Source organism: Dipodomys spectabilis, unplaced genomic scaffold (genome assembly GCF_019054845.1).
Source record: "Dipodomys spectabilis isolate Male_0828 unplaced genomic scaffold, ASM1905484v1 ptg000157l, whole genome shotgun sequence".
Taxonomy (NCBI): domain Eukaryota; kingdom Metazoa; phylum Chordata; class Mammalia; order Rodentia; family Heteromyidae; genus Dipodomys; species Dipodomys spectabilis.
In genome coordinates this window covers 19,829,100-19,846,005 of record NW_024870834.1, presented here as the reverse complement: position 1 = coordinate 19,846,005, position 16,906 = coordinate 19,829,100, and the positions used below count along the sequence as shown (strand labels likewise).

General features: G+C 43.9%; 2 protein-coding genes across 4 annotated transcripts; one reads left to right on the top strand and one right to left on the bottom strand.

The window, feature by feature from the left end:
- Positions 1-383: 383 nt before the first annotated feature.
- Positions 384-13,712, bottom strand: Npc2 (NPC intracellular cholesterol transporter 2). Of its 3 annotated transcripts, none has more exons than XM_042692698.1 (5): positions 13,545-13,712; positions 7,002-7,109; positions 4,203-4,375; positions 1,279-1,380; positions 384-718 (listed from the first exon to the last, which is right to left on the bottom strand). In XM_042692698.1, the coding sequence occupies exons 1-4, from the start codon at positions 13,624-13,626 to the stop codon at positions 1,294-1,296; spliced, it is 450 nt and encodes a 149-aa protein (XP_042548632.1). In that variant the 5' UTR covers positions 13,627-13,712; the 3' UTR covers positions 384-718; positions 1,279-1,293. The 3 variants fall into 3 exon arrangements, with proteins under 3 accessions (XP_042548632.1, XP_042548631.1, XP_042548630.1); XM_042692697.1 differs by having other exon boundaries at positions 384-717; positions 1,263-1,380; positions 13,545-13,711; XM_042692696.1 differs by lacking the exon at positions 384-718 and having other exon boundaries at positions 1,063-1,380; positions 13,545-13,710.
- Positions 13,713-14,042: 330 nt separating this feature from the next.
- Isca2 (iron-sulfur cluster assembly 2) lies at positions 14,043-15,955 on the top strand. The gene is made up of 4 exons (XM_042692620.1): positions 14,043-14,139; positions 14,347-14,449; positions 14,546-14,661; positions 15,111-15,955. The coding sequence occupies exons 1-4, from the start codon at positions 14,069-14,071 to the stop codon at positions 15,283-15,285; spliced, it is 465 nt and encodes a 154-aa protein (XP_042548554.1). The 5' UTR covers positions 14,043-14,068; the 3' UTR covers positions 15,286-15,955.
- The last annotated feature ends 951 nt before the right edge of the window (positions 15,956-16,906 follow it).

The following is a 16,906-nucleotide window of genomic DNA, read 5'->3' as shown; positions in this document are numbered from 1 at the left end:
TACGAGTAGGAAAATTCAAGTTTTAACTCATTGAACAAGTAATTGCTACTTCACATTTTTTTCCCCTCTTTAAGCTCTTGGACTTCCTGCCATGACAACATATAGTTCCCCAGATCATGATACTTCTCCCGCTCAGCTGTTCTATTTTTCACTACGTGATGTGTAATGCTTATTTTCTCTGCTTCTTTCAAGCATGCTTGGTTAAGACTGTACAAAATAAAGCAAAATAAGATCACATTGCATGAATAGATAGATAAGGTCTAACTAGGCAAAAGGGAACTTCTGAAAATTATGTCTTCTTTGGAGACATGAGATCGGGTGACTGCCTGACAGGAGTCTAGGAGAACATACCATCTGAAATAAGCAGTTAACCACAGTTCAAATGCAGAAAGAAAAACGGACAAGTTTTTATTTATTCAGAGGTTCATTTCCAAGGGCAGAGAGAGGATACAAGTTAATATTGTTTAAAAAAAAAAAAATCAAACATCTGCTAACCAAGTTGCCTTTCATGAAAACCACCTAACAAAAAGAGACACAAGACATCCACAGAGAACCAGCCATTAGGAGCTGAAATTCTGCCCTCAGCAATGAATCTCTGGATACCAGTGGTAAACAAGTCACTACTGTTGAAGCAATGGGGCTAGAGGTGCTGTCAAGGGTCAGCAAACTTATTGGCCAGATGCACTGGACTTGGTGAGGCACTTAAGAGACGAGAACCTATAAAAACAACATCCCAGCTAACCCTAAAGGTGGTTTGGAAGAGAACAGACCTAGGTCAAATTATCAATATTATTATATTTCTTTTATTTATTTATTTTTATTTGCCAGTTCTGGGGCTTAAAGTCAGGGCCTTGGCACTATCCCTGAGCTTCTTTTGCTCAAGGCTAGCATTCTACCACTTGAGCCACAGTGCTACTTCTGGCTTTTTCTGTTTATGTGGTACTGAGGAATGGAACCCAGTGCTTCATGCATGCTAGGTAAGCACTCTACCACTAAGACACATTCCCAGCCCTTATCTGATATTTCTTAATGCAACAGTAAATAACAATGGTGACAGTTAAGCCAATTCCATAGTCTCATTCTTTCTTCTTCTTTTACCCTTTTACAAGAGCCTTATAAAAACAACAATTCTGAGCTCTCACGATAAAGAGTCTAAGATACTTTTGGAAGTCGAGAGACATAAAACAGAAGTCTCAAGATTCCTTTTATCCTATGGCACTCGTTCAGCAGGTCTGATTTCTCCTCCCTTCATGTCCTCTTACCCCTACACAGACATATAGGCTTCATATATCTCTATTTTTTGATCTCTATTGGGATTTTCCAGCAGAAGAAATTTCTGTTTTTTTCATCCTGAAGTAGCCACTCCACCACCAGTTTTACCTAAAGAAAGAAAAAAAGGCATTGGGAAAAAATGAAAATAGAACTTGACCTGAATCCATCATTGGTTTAATTAAGTATCCTGGTATAAATTGTAACAAACTCCTTAACTGCACACTGCTTTTTCAGTTCTGTCATCATGAAGCCTGTGTGAGGTACACGCACTGCCTATGGCCTTCAACTTAGAAGAGTGAACCTAGATATACCTATGATTTGGGTATTAGCAATACTACATAGTAACTTAATTTATTAAATAGATATATATTTTTCTTTTTTGAGACAGAATTCTGCCATGTAGCCCAGATTGGCCTCAAACTCTTGCTCCTCCTATCTCAGTCTCCCAAGTGCAGGGATTATAGGTGTGTTATTACCATACCTGGCTTCTAAAACATTATTTTCCCCCTTAGATCAATGGCATGTAAAGCTTTACAAGAATAATAATTTAGTTGTGTGTCAGTGCCTCCCACCTGCACTCCTAGCTAACCAGAAGGCTGAGATCTGAGGACTGAGATTTGGGACCAACCCAAGCAGACAAATCAGATTCTTATCTCCAATTAAGAGCAAAAACAAACAAACAAAAAACCAGAGCTGGAGGTCTGGCTAAAGTTGAAGCATGCAACCCATGAGTAAAAGAACCAGAGAGCTTAAGATGTGGCGAGCACGAGGGCGGGGGGTGGGGCGCGGGCGGGCGGTAATGCGCACACACCCCCACACACACAAAGGCAGGCAGTTTTAATATTTAAACACTTCTTTCCTATTTATCACTCTGATCTAGCCTTTTCTAACTATAACCATGAGGAGAATGTAGAAAATTTAGATCCTTAGGTATAAGGAAGCTTTTTTGTTATCTATAAATGGAAATGTCAAAGCACAAAAGATGTTCCAAAGAAGTTTATAACTGTTTGAATAATAGCAAGGACCACTATCCCCTTGAAACACTATAATGTCAGTTAACTTCCTTAAGCTGTTTTCTGATCATGTATTTTCTGCTCACCAGAGATCTCTGCCTTAACTTGTTACATTTAAAACTATGAAGCTGGACACTGTGGCTCATGCCTGTAATCCTAGCTACTCAGGAGGCTAAGATCTGAAGATCGCTGTTCAAAGCCAGCCCAGGCAGGAAAGTCCAGGAAACTCTTTTTTTTTTTTTTTGGGTCCGGTAGTGGGCCTGAACTGTGGGCCTGGGCGCTGTCCCTCAGCTCTTCAGCTCAAGACTAGCGCTCTACCACTTGAGCCACAATGCCACTTCCGGCTTTTTTTTTCCTGCTTATGTGGTGCTGAGGAATCGAACCCAGGGCCTCATGCATGCAAGGCAAGTGCTCTACCACTGAGCCACCTTCCCAGCCCAGTCCAGGAAACTCTTATCTCCAATAAACCACTAGAAAACCTATGAAGCTGGGGCACTGTTGGCTGATGCCTATAATCCTAGCTACTTAGGAGGCTGAGATCTAAGGATTATGGTTTGAAACCAGCCCAGGCAGAAAAGTCCTTGATACTTTATTTTTTGTTACTCATGGGGCTTGAACTCTGGACTTGGGTGCTGTCCCTGAGCTCTTCAGCTCAAAGCTAGCACTCTAACACTTGGGCCACAGTGCCACTTCGAGTTTTCAGTCTCTTCAGGTGTGAGCCACCCGCGCCCAGCTTCATGAGGCTCCAATTAGCCACCAGAAAACCAGAAGTGGTACTGTGGCTCAAAGTAGTAGAGTGCTAGCTTTGAGTAAAAAGGCTCAGGGACAGTGCCGAGGCCCTAAGTTCAAGCCCCACAACTGACCAAAAATAAAATGAAATTAAAAATAAATGAAGCTATTTTTGGGAAAAAAAAGTAAGTACATAATTTTTTTTTCTCTTCTTATTTTTTTTTTTGACAGTTGTGGGGCCTGGGTGCTGACCTTGAGCTCTTTTGCTCAAGGCTAGTGCTCTACCACCTTGAGCCACAGCACCACTTCTGATCTTCTGACAGTTAAATAGAGATAAGAGTCTCACAGACTTTCCTGCCCGGGCTGGCTTTGAACCACAATCCTCAGATCTCAGCCTCCTGAGTAGCTAGGATTATAGGTATGAGATACCAATGCCCTGAAAGGCTGCCACAATTATTGATGGAGTAAAATCAAGAAGTTCAAATTTCTTCATCTGTAAAACAGAGGTAATATCACTTCTATATGTGGAGGGCATAAGGATCACGTGAAATGTATATGAAACACAGCACCAGGCTCTAGTGAAAGAACAAAGGCACATAATGAAAAATGTCTGCCCATGGGCTGGGAAGGTGGCTCAGTGGTAGAGCGCTCGCCTTGCATGCTTATGGCTCTGGGTTTGATTCCTCAGCACCACATAAGCTGAAGAGCTGAGGGACAGCACCCAGACCAAGAGTTCAGGCCCCACGACTGGACACCCCCTGCCAAAAAAAAAAAATGTCTGCCCTACTTCTTAATTTTTTTTTTATTTGGTCGGTCATGGGGCTTGAACTCTGGGCCTCGGCACTCACTGTTCCTCAGCTCTTCAGCTCAAGGCCAGTGCTCTACCACTTGAGCCACAGCGCCTCTGGTTTTCTAATAGTTTATTGGAGATAAGAGTCTCACAGACTTTCCTGCCCGGGCTGGCTTTGAACCACGATCTTCAGATCTTAGCCTCTTGAGTAGCTAGGATTACAGGCGTGAGCCACCAGTGCCCGGCTTAATTCTTAGTGTGCAATCCTACCTCTTCCCCCTCAGGATTTTGGTGCTTCACTAGAAAGAAAAGGCCCTTTACCCTTTGGCTTCCCACATCCTGCCCTCAGGTTTTTAATTCAGCCCCAAGGCATCCAGTGCCCTCAAGCTGTCACTTACCGAGGGGTATTCATTCTTCACTGGCAGTTTATTCAGGTAGCTGTATGTCTTGTATTTCTGGATGGGGCAGCTGATTCCACTCTTACAACCATCAGCCTCAGGAATGGGAAAGGGGACAGGGACACCAAACAGGATGCCACGCACCAAGGCTGTGCTGTTTTTAGACTGAGTATCTAAGAAGAAAATAGAGAATGAAGCCGGGCGCTGGTGGCTCACGCCTGTAATCCTAGCTACTCAGGAGGCTGAGATCTGAGGATCGCGGTTCAAAGCCAGCCTGGGCAGGAGAGACCGAGAGACTCTTATCTCCAATAAACCACCAGAAAACCGGAAGTGGCGCTGTAGCTCAAGTGGTAGAGCGCTAGCCTTGAGCTGAAGAGCTGAGGGACAGCGCCCAGGCCCAGAGTTCAAGCCCCACGACCGACAAAAAAAAAAATAAGAAAATAGAGAATGAAATGATATATCTGCATACTCTAAACAAGTATGCCATTACAATAAATGGATGTATTCTCCAGTATTAGGTATATTCTTAAGCACCAGCATAGCTATACTGTAAATCACAAAGCCTGTACTTCTCAATTCCTAGGATTTACCTATCAGTTAGGCTTAATACTTAGCATGGTACAGGCAATCTGTTTTCTTTGTTCCTCATTCCCTTACTCTCTACTGTCTTTTATAGTTGTTTTTTTTTTTTTTTTGGTCCAGTTGTAAGGCCTGAACTCTGGGCCTGGGCACTGTCCCTCAGCTCTTCAGCTCAAGGCTAGCGCTCTACCACTTGAGCCACAGCGCCACTTCCGGCTTTTTCTTTTGTACTGCTGAGGAATCGAACCCAAGGCCTCATGCATGCAAGGCAAGCGCTCTACCACTGAGCCACCTTCCCAGCCCCAGTTTTTTTTTTTTTTTGAGAATCAGAGCTACATGAACAAATAACCTTTATTTAACTAGGCCACCAATTTTTGTCAGAGAACTTTCTGTTAACTATTTATATTAGTTTCTATCAAACAATAGTTTTATTTATTTATGATACTGGGGACTGAATCCACAGGTTAGGAATGTGCTATAACAACCTGAGTCATGCTACAGTCAAAAAACTGCCACACAGTTTTTTGTGTGTGTGTTTTAAAAACAAGGTCTAGGCTGGGAAGGTGGCTCAGTGGTAGAGCGCTTGCCTTGCAATGCATGAGGCCCTGGGTTCGATTCCCCAGTACCACATAAGCAAAAAGAAAAAAGCCGGAAGTGGCGCTGTGGCTCAAGTGGTAGAGCGCTAGCCTTGAGCTGAAGAGCTGAGGGACAGCACCCAGGCCCAGAGTTCAGGCCCCACAACCGGACCCAAAAAAAATAAATAAATAAATAAAAATAAAAACAAGGTCTATGACAACTGAGAGGTAACCCTTTAGGTGCTGTGTAGGACTAAGAAGAATCCATTTCTTAGTAACTTCTACCATATTTCAAGATGGGCAGGAGGAATATAAAAGTACTTTAAAATTAGGAGAACCAGAATTCTGTACTGTTAAGAGTCAGGAGGTGGGATTGGGAATGTGGCTTAGTGGTAGAATGTTTGCCTAGCATGCATGAAGTCCTAGGTGCAATTCCTCAGTACCACATATGCAGAAAAGGCCGGAAGTGGTGCTTGTGGCTCAAGTGGTAAAGTGCTAGTTTTGAGTTAAAGAAGCTCAGGGACAGTGTGCCCAGACCCTGAGTTCAAGCCCCAGAACTAGGGAGGAGGAGAGCCAGGAGGCCAGGATATAGTACAGGAAAAAATAAAGCAAAACAGGCAGCTTGTACTTTTAAGACTTATGAGCAATTGATGACAAGAACTGTGAGGTTTCTTCTTAGATTAGTCTAGTTCCACAACATAGAAAGCAAGGGAAGGATTTAAGGTGGAAGTTTTGTCCAGAAATAAAGTGTTTTTTTTCCCCCGGTCTTTTCACTACATAGTTCAGGCTGAAACTTGAAATTCTCTGTCTCAGCCTCCTAGGTGCCAGAATTAAAGACAATCAGAGATCTGATTCTTTCTTGGGTTCCTAATGGGTTCCCTAAGCCTTAAGGTAGCTGATATCTATTAATTGCACTTTCATCCTTAGGCATATGTAGATTTAGTGGTAGAAAGGTAGATAGCTTGAGATAGTACTTTGTAAGTGTTCCAAATTTTATGCCGGGCACCAGTGGCTCACACCTGTAATCCTAGCTATTCAGGAGGCTGAGATCTGAGGATCACAGTTCAAAGCCAGCCAAGGCAGGAAAGTCTGAGACTCTTATCTCCAAAAAACCATTCAGAAAACCAGAAGTGGCACTGTGGCTCAAGTGGTAAAGTGCTAACCTTGAGCTGAAGAGCAGAGGGCTAGTACCCAGGCCCAGAGTTCAAGCCCCATGACTGACAAAAAAATTTTTTAAAGTTTAAACCAGGGACTCATACATGCTACGTATTTCACAGATCGCTAATCTATGTAGTCTAACTCTTGATTTTTCTTTTTTACTCCTCTCTCTCTCCCTCTCTCTTTTTGTGAAGACAACATTTTACTAAGTAGCCTAGGCTGGCCTTGAACTCTTGACCTTTTGGCCAAGAGCTGGAATAATAGTCATGTGCCAGGACACCTGGCATTCTGCTTGCTTAAAGGAAGTCTGGCAGCCATGGATTCTGAGAGAAGATATAAAATATGAGGGCACATTGAATTCTATCTTTGTACAAGTTAGAAATTCCTGAATTCCCGACTGCCAAACCTCCCACCCCATGCTCATTCCAACACTTGACATTTTATTTTGATTTAACAGAAATGGAGGGTGAGAACCACATTTACTCACTGCTGGTGAAGGTGACATTGACACTGTAGGACTGTCCTTTGTCTAGCTGGCAGGGCTGAGTGGGACATGGGCTCACATTTATTTCCTTTATAACTCCCACCACAGAACCTGAAAAAAAAAGGAAAAAAAATGAATTAGAATGGGAGGAAAGACATATCACTGGGGCCAATAGAACTTACTTAAGAGTTCATGGCTCCAGACATTCTTAGCTCCCAGTCACTCAGTTTTAGACCCTTAGGAAACTATACCCTGGGTAGCAGGGGGGAAAAAACCAATCTACACACACACATACACTTATTTATTTTTTGTCAGTAGTGGGGCTTGAACTCTGGGCTTAGGCGCTGTCCCTGTACTCTTCAGCTCAAGACTAGCACTCTACCGCTTGAGCCACAGTGCCACTTCCAGTTTTTGAGTGGTTTATGGGAGATAAGAGTCTCACGGCCTTCTCTGCCCGGGCTGGCTTTGAACCACATCCTCAGATCTCAGCCTCCTGAGTAGCTAGGATTATAAGTGTGAGCCACCAGTGACCGACTACTGTGATTTATCCAGGGTCATCGTGTCTGGAAAGGGCAGATTTAGGAGTCAAAAGCTGGAAGTGGCGCTGTGGCTCAAGTGGTAGAGTGCAGGCCTTGAGCTGAAGAGCTGAGGGACAGCGCCCAGGCCCAGAGTTCAGGCCCCACAACTGGACCCAAAAAACAAAACAAAACAAAATAACCATTCATAGGAACGCAGACTCCAAGAAATTCTTGAGAACTGTTTACTCAGAAGATCCAGGCTCACTTTCAACTAAAAACACTTGGCAGTTTTTTTTGATTCAACATGATTTCTTTGTCTCTTACAATGGTTCTTTTATCTTAGAGGTTCAACTCCCATATCCTTTGTGATCATCAGTGAAGTATCTTTGGTTTAGATTTTTCACTTTCCTTGTCCAGTATTGTATCTTCTTGAAATCTCTATTCTTTTATTATTTATTTTTGGCTGGGCCTGGGTGCTATCCCTGAGCTTCTGTGCTTAAAGCTACTGTTCTACCTCTTGAGCCACAGATCCACTTCTGGCTTTTTTTGGAAATAAGAATCTCATGGACTTTCCTGTTTGGACTGGCTTTGAATCAAGATCCCCAGATCTCTGGCTCCTTGAGTAGCTAGGATTACATGCATGAACCACCAGCACTTGGCAAAATCTCATTCTTTTACTCAGTCTGGCTTCCTAAAGAAATAGGCAGTACTACTGAAGGTATGGACAAACACAGTAAATGCATTCAAACCCATTCGTGAATAAGAGGAATATGGACTTGAAGAACCACAGTTTTCACTGTCATAAGAATGACCTGGAACAGAGGAAGTACCACCATCTGAAGGAGGAACAACTCTTGAGAGAAGAGCTACTTCTATTTCTGAGTGGGGAACTGTACCCTCTCTACCGCCCTCCTGACTTCTCAGTCATGTTCTCCTAGGGAAGAAATCTAAGAGGCCCATTGATGAGTCATGAAATATTTTAGTACCAAAAACAAACAGAACTAAAACTGCTAACTAAGACATTAGGACCTCAATTTTCCCCAGAAACAAAAGAGATGAAGACAGAGGTCTTCATAGTTTCAATAAAATTGCCCCAACCAAGTATGGTGGTACAACCAGTATTTGGGTGACTGAGACAAGAGTCTGAGATGATTTCTAACTACATAGTGAGACTCAGAACAAAACCAACTAAAAAACCTTTGGGCTCAAGTTGAATTTTATTCCAAATAGGGCTAACTAACACAGCCAAGAGGCAAGAACTAGAAGTGTGTCAACTGGTACTAGTTAACGACTGTTGGCACCTGAGTCTGGATTTCTTTTCCTCTGAAATAAATGATGTAGGTCTATACAGCTTCTGGAGAAAATATGCATGGAAATACTACATATGTGTAAAAAATAAGGATCAGATGTAGAAAGTCAGAAATAAAATGAATCAGACCTTCCAGTGTTGCTTTTATGCCATTTTGAAAACTGATTCATAAATTAGGTTTAGTTTTAGACAACTAATAAAAGAGAAGAAAGCACTGAAGAACAACAACTAGACACTCTAAATCTCGGAGCCAACTCTCTCTAAAAGGAGATACAGTCTATTTTTGATATATAAAAGGGGAGCAGGAAACAGTCCAGTGTATATAGATGGTTCTCTGTTCTAGGTCTGTCTCAGGAAAGCTCAGTTAGAAAACACCAGCACAGGATTTGAGAGCATCAAATGTGGCACCTGTGATAACCCAGTCAGGAAACTACTATTTTCATTTGCAATCTCAAGACTAGCTGTTCCCAGTATGTTCCCACCCATGTTTTAATCATGTTCTGATGTCTCTCCAAATCAATGATCTTTCTAAACTGTGTGTGTGTGGGGGGGGGGATTACTGGGGCTTGACCTCAGGGCCTGAGTGCTATTCCTGAGCTGTTTGGGCTGTTTTGTGGTCAAAGCAGGCACTCTACCACTTCTGGCTTTTTAGTGATTAATTGGAGGTAACAGTCTCCCAGACTTTCCTGCCCAGGGTGGCTTTGAACTGTGATTCCCAGATTTCAGCCTCCTGAGTAGCTAGGATTACAAGTGTGAGCCACTAGCACCCAGCCATCTCTAAACTTTTACAATATGCCTCTACCAATGAGAACAATTTTAATTGCTCTTCTACAATAGGCAGATGTATACTCAGGGTTGGAAACATATGTTTGTTAACATAAGTGTCAAGGTTGGGAGCCTTTAAAAAAAATTTCATTCTAATAAAGGGTAAATGTACTCATTGTTCATAATAAATGCTTGACCAAAAAAGAAAAAATAATAATGGTATTTAAGTACCAATCTTGAAAAATCCCTGTTTTCCCATCCAGGCCTCTGACCTTGGCCAGGTGATTGGGAGACAATGAAAGGTCATCATGGTAACAAAGTCTTTCTGTGGTAAATTAAGTACACCCTTTCAGATTCCAAGGTGAGGGAAACACCCAGGACAGCTACAGATTCCACTGGCTAAGGTGTAGCCTCAAGGCAAGATATTTAGCATCTGGTCAGTACCTGCCTTTAGGGTAGATGAGCTAACTTCCACACACCCAGTTCTCAGATATAATCTAAGTATCTGGAACACAGTGGTGCTCTCGTAAGTGTACTCCAAGATTCTGGATTCAGCTCATTAATTTAATTTAGAACAGTTGTGCCTGATTTGGTCAACAAGTCTCCAGACACCAAAATTGAGTCCTAACCTCAGATATACCTTCAGGGACAGGTGATATTTGTAGACAACAGAATGGATTCTTACTGTCTCAGGTCAAATGTAGAGAGACAACAAGCAAAATGCACATCAAGAGTACTTGTTAGTTACCAGGTTAGCTGAGTACTGTAAGTACTGAACGCAAGCTCAAGTAGATGCACTTAGATTTCTCTCGGTGTGTCTGCCCTTGGGTAGAAGAGTTGTGTATTCAACTACCTCTTTCATTACAGGGACCCATTGCTCTAGCTCAATCTGTAAATAACCTGTTGCTGTCTTCATCTCCCAGCAAGCTTCTTCATCGCTCTCAGCACCTGAAAGTTTCAGAAGTGCTGTCCATTTTCTATGGGCAGGTAAAATTGGGGCAAAAATTAGTGCTCATGGAAAACCTTTCCATATCTAGCAAAAAACAATGAGGAGTAACCAGCTCTTTCCTCCAGTTCTTTGCCGAAGAGTTTCTTGGACTTCCAATGTCAGTGTATCATACTCCTCATTCCTAACTTGCAAATATTGCAAAACTAGTTTGTCTAATTCTCACTTGAGAAAATCCTTCCTCAGGAGGTGAGGTGGGTGGGTGTCAAGTGGAATACAAAATCTTTGATCTGGGTGCTCAAGTTTTTACATTGTATTTCCCAATTCAAAAGTAAACAAAATCTGTGATGGGAACCCTCCCTTTAAAAAAGTTCTGTCTATGTACACTTGCTTTTTTTTTTTTTGCTCTGAAATGAACAATTTCTATTTGTTTCAGTTCATTAAAAAAATTATCATCGAAATAGAGTGGTTCATAAATACCTGCCAGTTTCTTACTGCATCCCAGCTGTGAGATCTTAAATTATTCCGTTTTCACTTTCCTTCTCATTTGAAATCAGCATCTCTTCATTTAAATGCTGGCCATATGTTTAATGGAAGGAATTTTTCAAGTGCCAGTCTCCTAGTTTAGTGAAATAGCATCTTTTTTTGGTGTGTGTGTACCAGTACCAGGGCTTGAACTCAAGGCCCTGCACTCTAAGTAAGCTGTGACTGCATGTGTTAAGTATTCATAGTCCAGCAGTCTTTATTCCTTAGCCAATCACATTTCATACCTTTGCCTCAATATCAGTTTTGAAGACATAGTGGGGAAAAAATGCAGTATTCCCTTCATTTTGTTTTAAGCAAGTGTTTATTCAGCACTTACTATTTTCTGGGCACTGGATATAAGGGAAGAAACAGTCTGACCGTCCAGTCTACTTCTGGGATACAATGATTCATATAGTCATGTGATCACCATGCTTCCTTTCTGCTCAAGACAATTTCGTTGTGTGTATGCCAGTCCTGGGGCTTGATCTGAGGATCTGGGTGCCATTTCTGAGCTTGTGTGCTCAAGACTAGCACTCTACCATGTGAGCCACAGCTCCATTTCTGGCTTTTTTGGTACTTAGAGATAAGAGTCTCATGGGCTTTTCATGCCTGAGTTGGCTTCAAACCTTGATCCACAGATCTCAGCCTCACGAGTAGCTAGGATTACCGACATTGAGCCACCAGTGCCCACCAGCATCCAGCCTTCCTGCTCAAATTTTACAAAATCAATTTCAACTTTCAATGATCACTGCACATAAATATTCCAGCTTTGTCCCCAAAATTAATTTTGTAGATTTGAGTACAGGAACTCAGAATTTCTATTTGTTACTGTATTTTCCAACAAAGATTCCAACCACACCATTGGGAGGGGTTAGCAGTTACAAGATATGATTAGAACTGTGGTTTTAAGCTGGGCACCAGTGGCTCATGCATATAATCCTAGCTTTTCAGGAGGCCGAGATCTGAGGATCAAGGTTTGAAGCCAGCCCAGGCAGGAAAGTCTGTGAGACTTTTATCTCCAATAAACTACACAAAGAGCAGGAAATGGTGCTGTGGCTCAAGTGGTAGAGCACCAGCCGAGCAAAAAGCAGCTCAGAGCCGGGCGCTGGTGGCTCATGCCTGTAATCCTAGCACTCAGGAGGCTGAGATCTGAGGATCATGGTTCAAAGCCAGCCCGGGCAGAAAAATCCAGACTCTTATCTCCAATAAACCACTAGAAAACCAGAAGTGGCACTGTGGGTCAAGTGGTAGAGCACTCGCCATGAGCTGAAGAGTGCAGGGGCAGTGCCCAGGCCCAGAGTTCAAGCCCCATGACCGACAAAAAAAAAAAAGCAGTTCAGGAACAGTGCCTAGGCCCAGAGTTCAAGCCCTAGGACTGGCAAAAGAAAAAAAGTGGTTTTATAGAAGGAAGACTGGATTAAGAATCACAAATTCACCAAGTACTGGTGGCTCATGCCTGTAATCCTAGCTAATTAGGAGGATGAGGATCGAGGTTTGCAGACAGCCGGGACAGAAAGGTCTGTGAGACTCTAATCTCCAATCAACCACAAAAAGTCAGATGTGGAGCTGTGGCTCAAGTGATAGAGCCCCAGTATTAAGTACACAAGCTCATAGACGGTACCCATGCTTTCAGTTTAAGCCCTTGGGCCAGAAAAAAAAAAAATTAACCCAAATAAAGCCCTTTTTTGCAACAGAATAAATTGTGAATAGGAGAGTTGACTTTTAGTTGTCCGAAAAAGAAACAAAAAAACAAAAACAAGATGTGCCACCGGGCACCGGTGGCTCCTGCTTGTAATCCTAGCTACTCAGGAGACTGAGATCTGAGGATTTCAGTTAGAAGCCAGCCTGGGCAGGAGACTCTTATCTCCAATGAACTACCCAGAAGAAGCCAGAAGAGGCGCGGTGGCTCAAGTGGTAGAGTGCTAGCCTTGAGCACAAAGAGGCTCAGGGACAGAGCCCAGGCCCAGAGTTTAAGTTCCAGGACGGGCCAAAACAAAACAAAAAGTCTGGTGTACGTGTAGATGGGGGGATTATTTAAACAAGATACAATGTAGTTCTAGTAGCATCCCCACATCCTCAAAAAAGTTTTGTGTCCCTTCCCTTAATAAACCCTGCATCGCATACAAATCTTCGGATGGCTGCCTATACTTACTCATGATCCTCCTACCTCCACCTCCAGAGTGCTGGGACTATGGATGTACACTACTACCACACCCCAGCTTGATGTTTACAAACTCTAGAAAGCTTGAACAGAAGATTCACCCCTGCAGTGTAGAAGTAACCCCAAAACACGCGTTGCAAGGAAAGAGACAAAGTTGTGCTCGGTCAAGTCTCACCAGGCCTACTCCTTCTCACCAAAACCAACCCACTCCGCCCGGGGTCCAAGGAGGAACCGGCCCAACCCAGCCCGGGGGTCTCAGCGCAGGCCGCTGGGGAGAGCTCCCACTGACTGCGCGGGGACCTCGGGCGGGTCCGGGGCTCACCACAATCCTTGAACTGCACGCGTTCGGCCAGGGCGGAGGCGATGAACGCCTGGAACAGGAACGCAACCGCCAGGAAACGCATCGCGGATTAGGAGGCTCCAAGCTCCAGGAAGGAAGAAGCAGTGGCGGCAGTCACAAGATAAACTTGTCGGGGCGGGCCGAGGGAGGAGCCCAGTCAGGTGACCTGTCATCAGCTACGTCCGGGGTGGTCCCTCCGTGCCCAGCTCTTCGCTCCGGGGAGCTGGCTCCGAAGCCAGCCTCCAATCCCCGCCCATTTTGTCCCCTCACTGGCTCGGCTTGAGGCTGTCCAGCTCAGCTCTTCCCTTTCTTGTCCTCAGGGCTCCGCCCTAGTTCTATTAGTACGGCCCCACTTCCGTAAGCGGGAGCATTTCTAGCCAATCAGATGCCATCTCAACTTGTACTACCCAATAGGTATGCTCGGAGGCGTGGCCTATCAGAGACACGCCCCTCGCATCGCTCCCGCGTCCTGTGGGCGAAGCGAAGGGCGGAGTTTGTGGAGAAAGATGGCGGCCTCCTGGGCCTCACCGATAGCGGCCGCGGCGCTCCGAGCGGTCATTCCCTGGCGGAGGAGCAGGTACCAAGGTTGGGAGGACATCCTGAAATGGTGTTAGACCCTGCGCCCCCAGAACAAATGAGAAGCTACGGCCCACGAGGGTGGTCAGGGTTTGGCGTGGGACAATCCCGGTGAGGGTCCCCAGGCCTGAGGCGATCAAGGAGGGGGGCGGGCCTCGGGTCCCAGGTTCTCCTATTCCCCGGCCTACCCTCCTCTCTTTGACGGCAGAATCCTTCTGATCTGTCCTGGACTTCAGAGGCGCTGGGATGCATCGTCCTCCAACTCCGAGGCCGGCGAAGAGCAAATCCGCCTCACGGACAGCTGCGTCCGGGTAGGAGATCCGACCCGAGGGCCGGGAGACCTCCTTGTCACCCACCTCTCACCAGCTCTTGCTTCACTTCCCTGATTTTCCCTACCTGCGTTTCAGAGGCTTCTGGAAATCACCGAAGGGTCAGAATTCCTAAGGCTGCAAGTGGAGGGAGGTGGATGCTCCGGATTCCAATACAAATTTTCACTGGATACAGTTATTAACCCCGACGACAGGCAAGGAGAAAGAGGTGGAGGAAGGGTTGGGTCCCAGAGGATGTACTGGAGGGATAAAAAGCGACTCCAGTTTAAGGTGTGAAGGATGATTAAAACACCCCCTTTCTCCCACTGTGAGAGGATGGTGGAGATTTGTCATCTTGATTTTAAAAAATAACGAGGTTATTCTTTTAATCCTGGAGGACATTTGGCCTGCGTAGGTCCATAAGGTAGTCAGATGAGAGTCAGGCTGGATTGGATTGAGGCCCAAGTCTCTAAATATCTTCCCATATTCATCCATTCCATTGAATCCTTTGGTTTCAGAAAACAGCACCTGTTAGAGGTCATAAGGAATGTTCCACTCCCCTCTGTACTTTAGAAAAAACAGAAGTGCATCTCTGGTTTCAATAGAGTGGCATATTTTTTGGCGTTTGAGATATTCACTACTGCTTGCCCTTCTGTCTTTTCAGGGTATTTGAACAGGGTGGGGCAAAAGTGGTGGTTGACTCTGATAGCATGGCCTTCGTGAAAGGGGCTCTGGTGGACTTCAGCCAAGAACTGATCCGAAGCTCATTTCAAGTTTTGAACAATCCTCAAGCTCAGCAAGGCTGCTCCTGTGGGTCGTCATTCTCTATCAAACTTTGATGCATTGACAAGTGACCTTTAGCTTGTCACCAGTCTTACTATGTGAAGAATCTTGGATTAGCAGAATTCTACAAGTTTCCTTCTAATCATGTCCTTCTCTCAATTTTATTTTCCTTGATCCCCGAGTGTTGTGTTTTGCCACTATTATTTTCAGAATGTGAAGCTTTTTTACCTTGGCCTAAATTCCTCCTTATCCCCTTAATACCATCCTAAGGCCAAGCTTAAAGTTAATCATTGTTAAAATCCAGTGAATATCTGTAGAACTTGGTTGAAATCCAGTGAATATCTGTAGAACTTCTTAGAGTCCAGAATTTGGAGTTACTTCTTTGGCCTTCAGAACTGCGTGTACATATGTGTATACCTATGTATAAAACCTCATTTAAAAGAAAGTCCTTACTGTGTTTTGGATTGGGTAGCTTCAATACCAGTTACCAGGCCAGAATGAATAATCAAGTAAAGCAAATTAATTTTTGTTTTTAAGCCACTGTCTTGCTGTGTAGGTGGGCTGACTCAAACTTGAGATCTTGCCTCAGCCTTCTGAGGGATTATAGGCATACACCATCACACTTGGCTCATTTCATCCTGTAGGTGGACTAACTACTTCAAACTTGAGATCATCTTGCCTCAACTTTCTGAGGAATTAACAGGTATATACCATCATAACTGGCTCATTTCATCCCACTTTTTTTTTTTTTTTGGTCTGTTATGGGGCTTGAATTCAGGGCCTGTCCCTGAACCTTTTTACTCAAGGTTAGTACTCTACTACTCTACTTCCAATTTTCTGGTGGTTAATTGGAGGTGAGTCTCACAGCCTTTCTGCTCAGGCTGGCTTTGAACTGTGATCCTTAGATCTCAGCTTCTTGAGTAGCTAGGATTACATGCCATGTGTGACCACCAGCACCCGGCTTCATCTTATTTATTTATTGATTTAGCAGCACTGAGGTTTAAGCACAGGGCCTTGTGCCTGAGCCATATCCTTGTCACTTGAGCCATATCCTTCTAGAATGTGCTATCAACTTATCCTTATTTTCTATGTATCCTTTTGCCATTCTCCATATGATAGGACAGACATATTTATTGTTATACTTGTGATATGCTAGTATGCATAAAACAAAGTGTACCCCCTAGAAAATTAGACCAGACTCACTGAAAACCTGAATGACTGTCTATAATACACATTTCAAGATTCTGTAGCCTTTTAACAACCAAATCCTTTGAGGATATGTTGCTTCCCTTGCCTTACGGTATAAAATGTCTCATGGATAGTAGAAAGTGATTTTTTTCTCTTTTTTACTATAGCTAATACATGGTACTGTTTGTTTGTTTTTTTTTTTTTTGGTCCGGTTGTGGGGCTTGAACTCTGGGCCTGGGCGCTGTCCCTCAGCTCTTCAGCTCAAGGCTAGTGCTCTACCACTTGAGCCACAGCGCCACTTCCGGCTTTTTTCTTTTTGCTTATGTGGTGCTGAGGAATCGAACCCAGGGCCTCAGGCATGCAAGGCAAGCACTCTACCTCTGAGCCACCTTCCCAGCCCCGGTACTGTTTGTTTTTTAACTAAAGGTCACCCGGTGAAATGCAGAGTATCCAATTAAATTTGAATTTAGGTTAAACAAATGTTAGTGT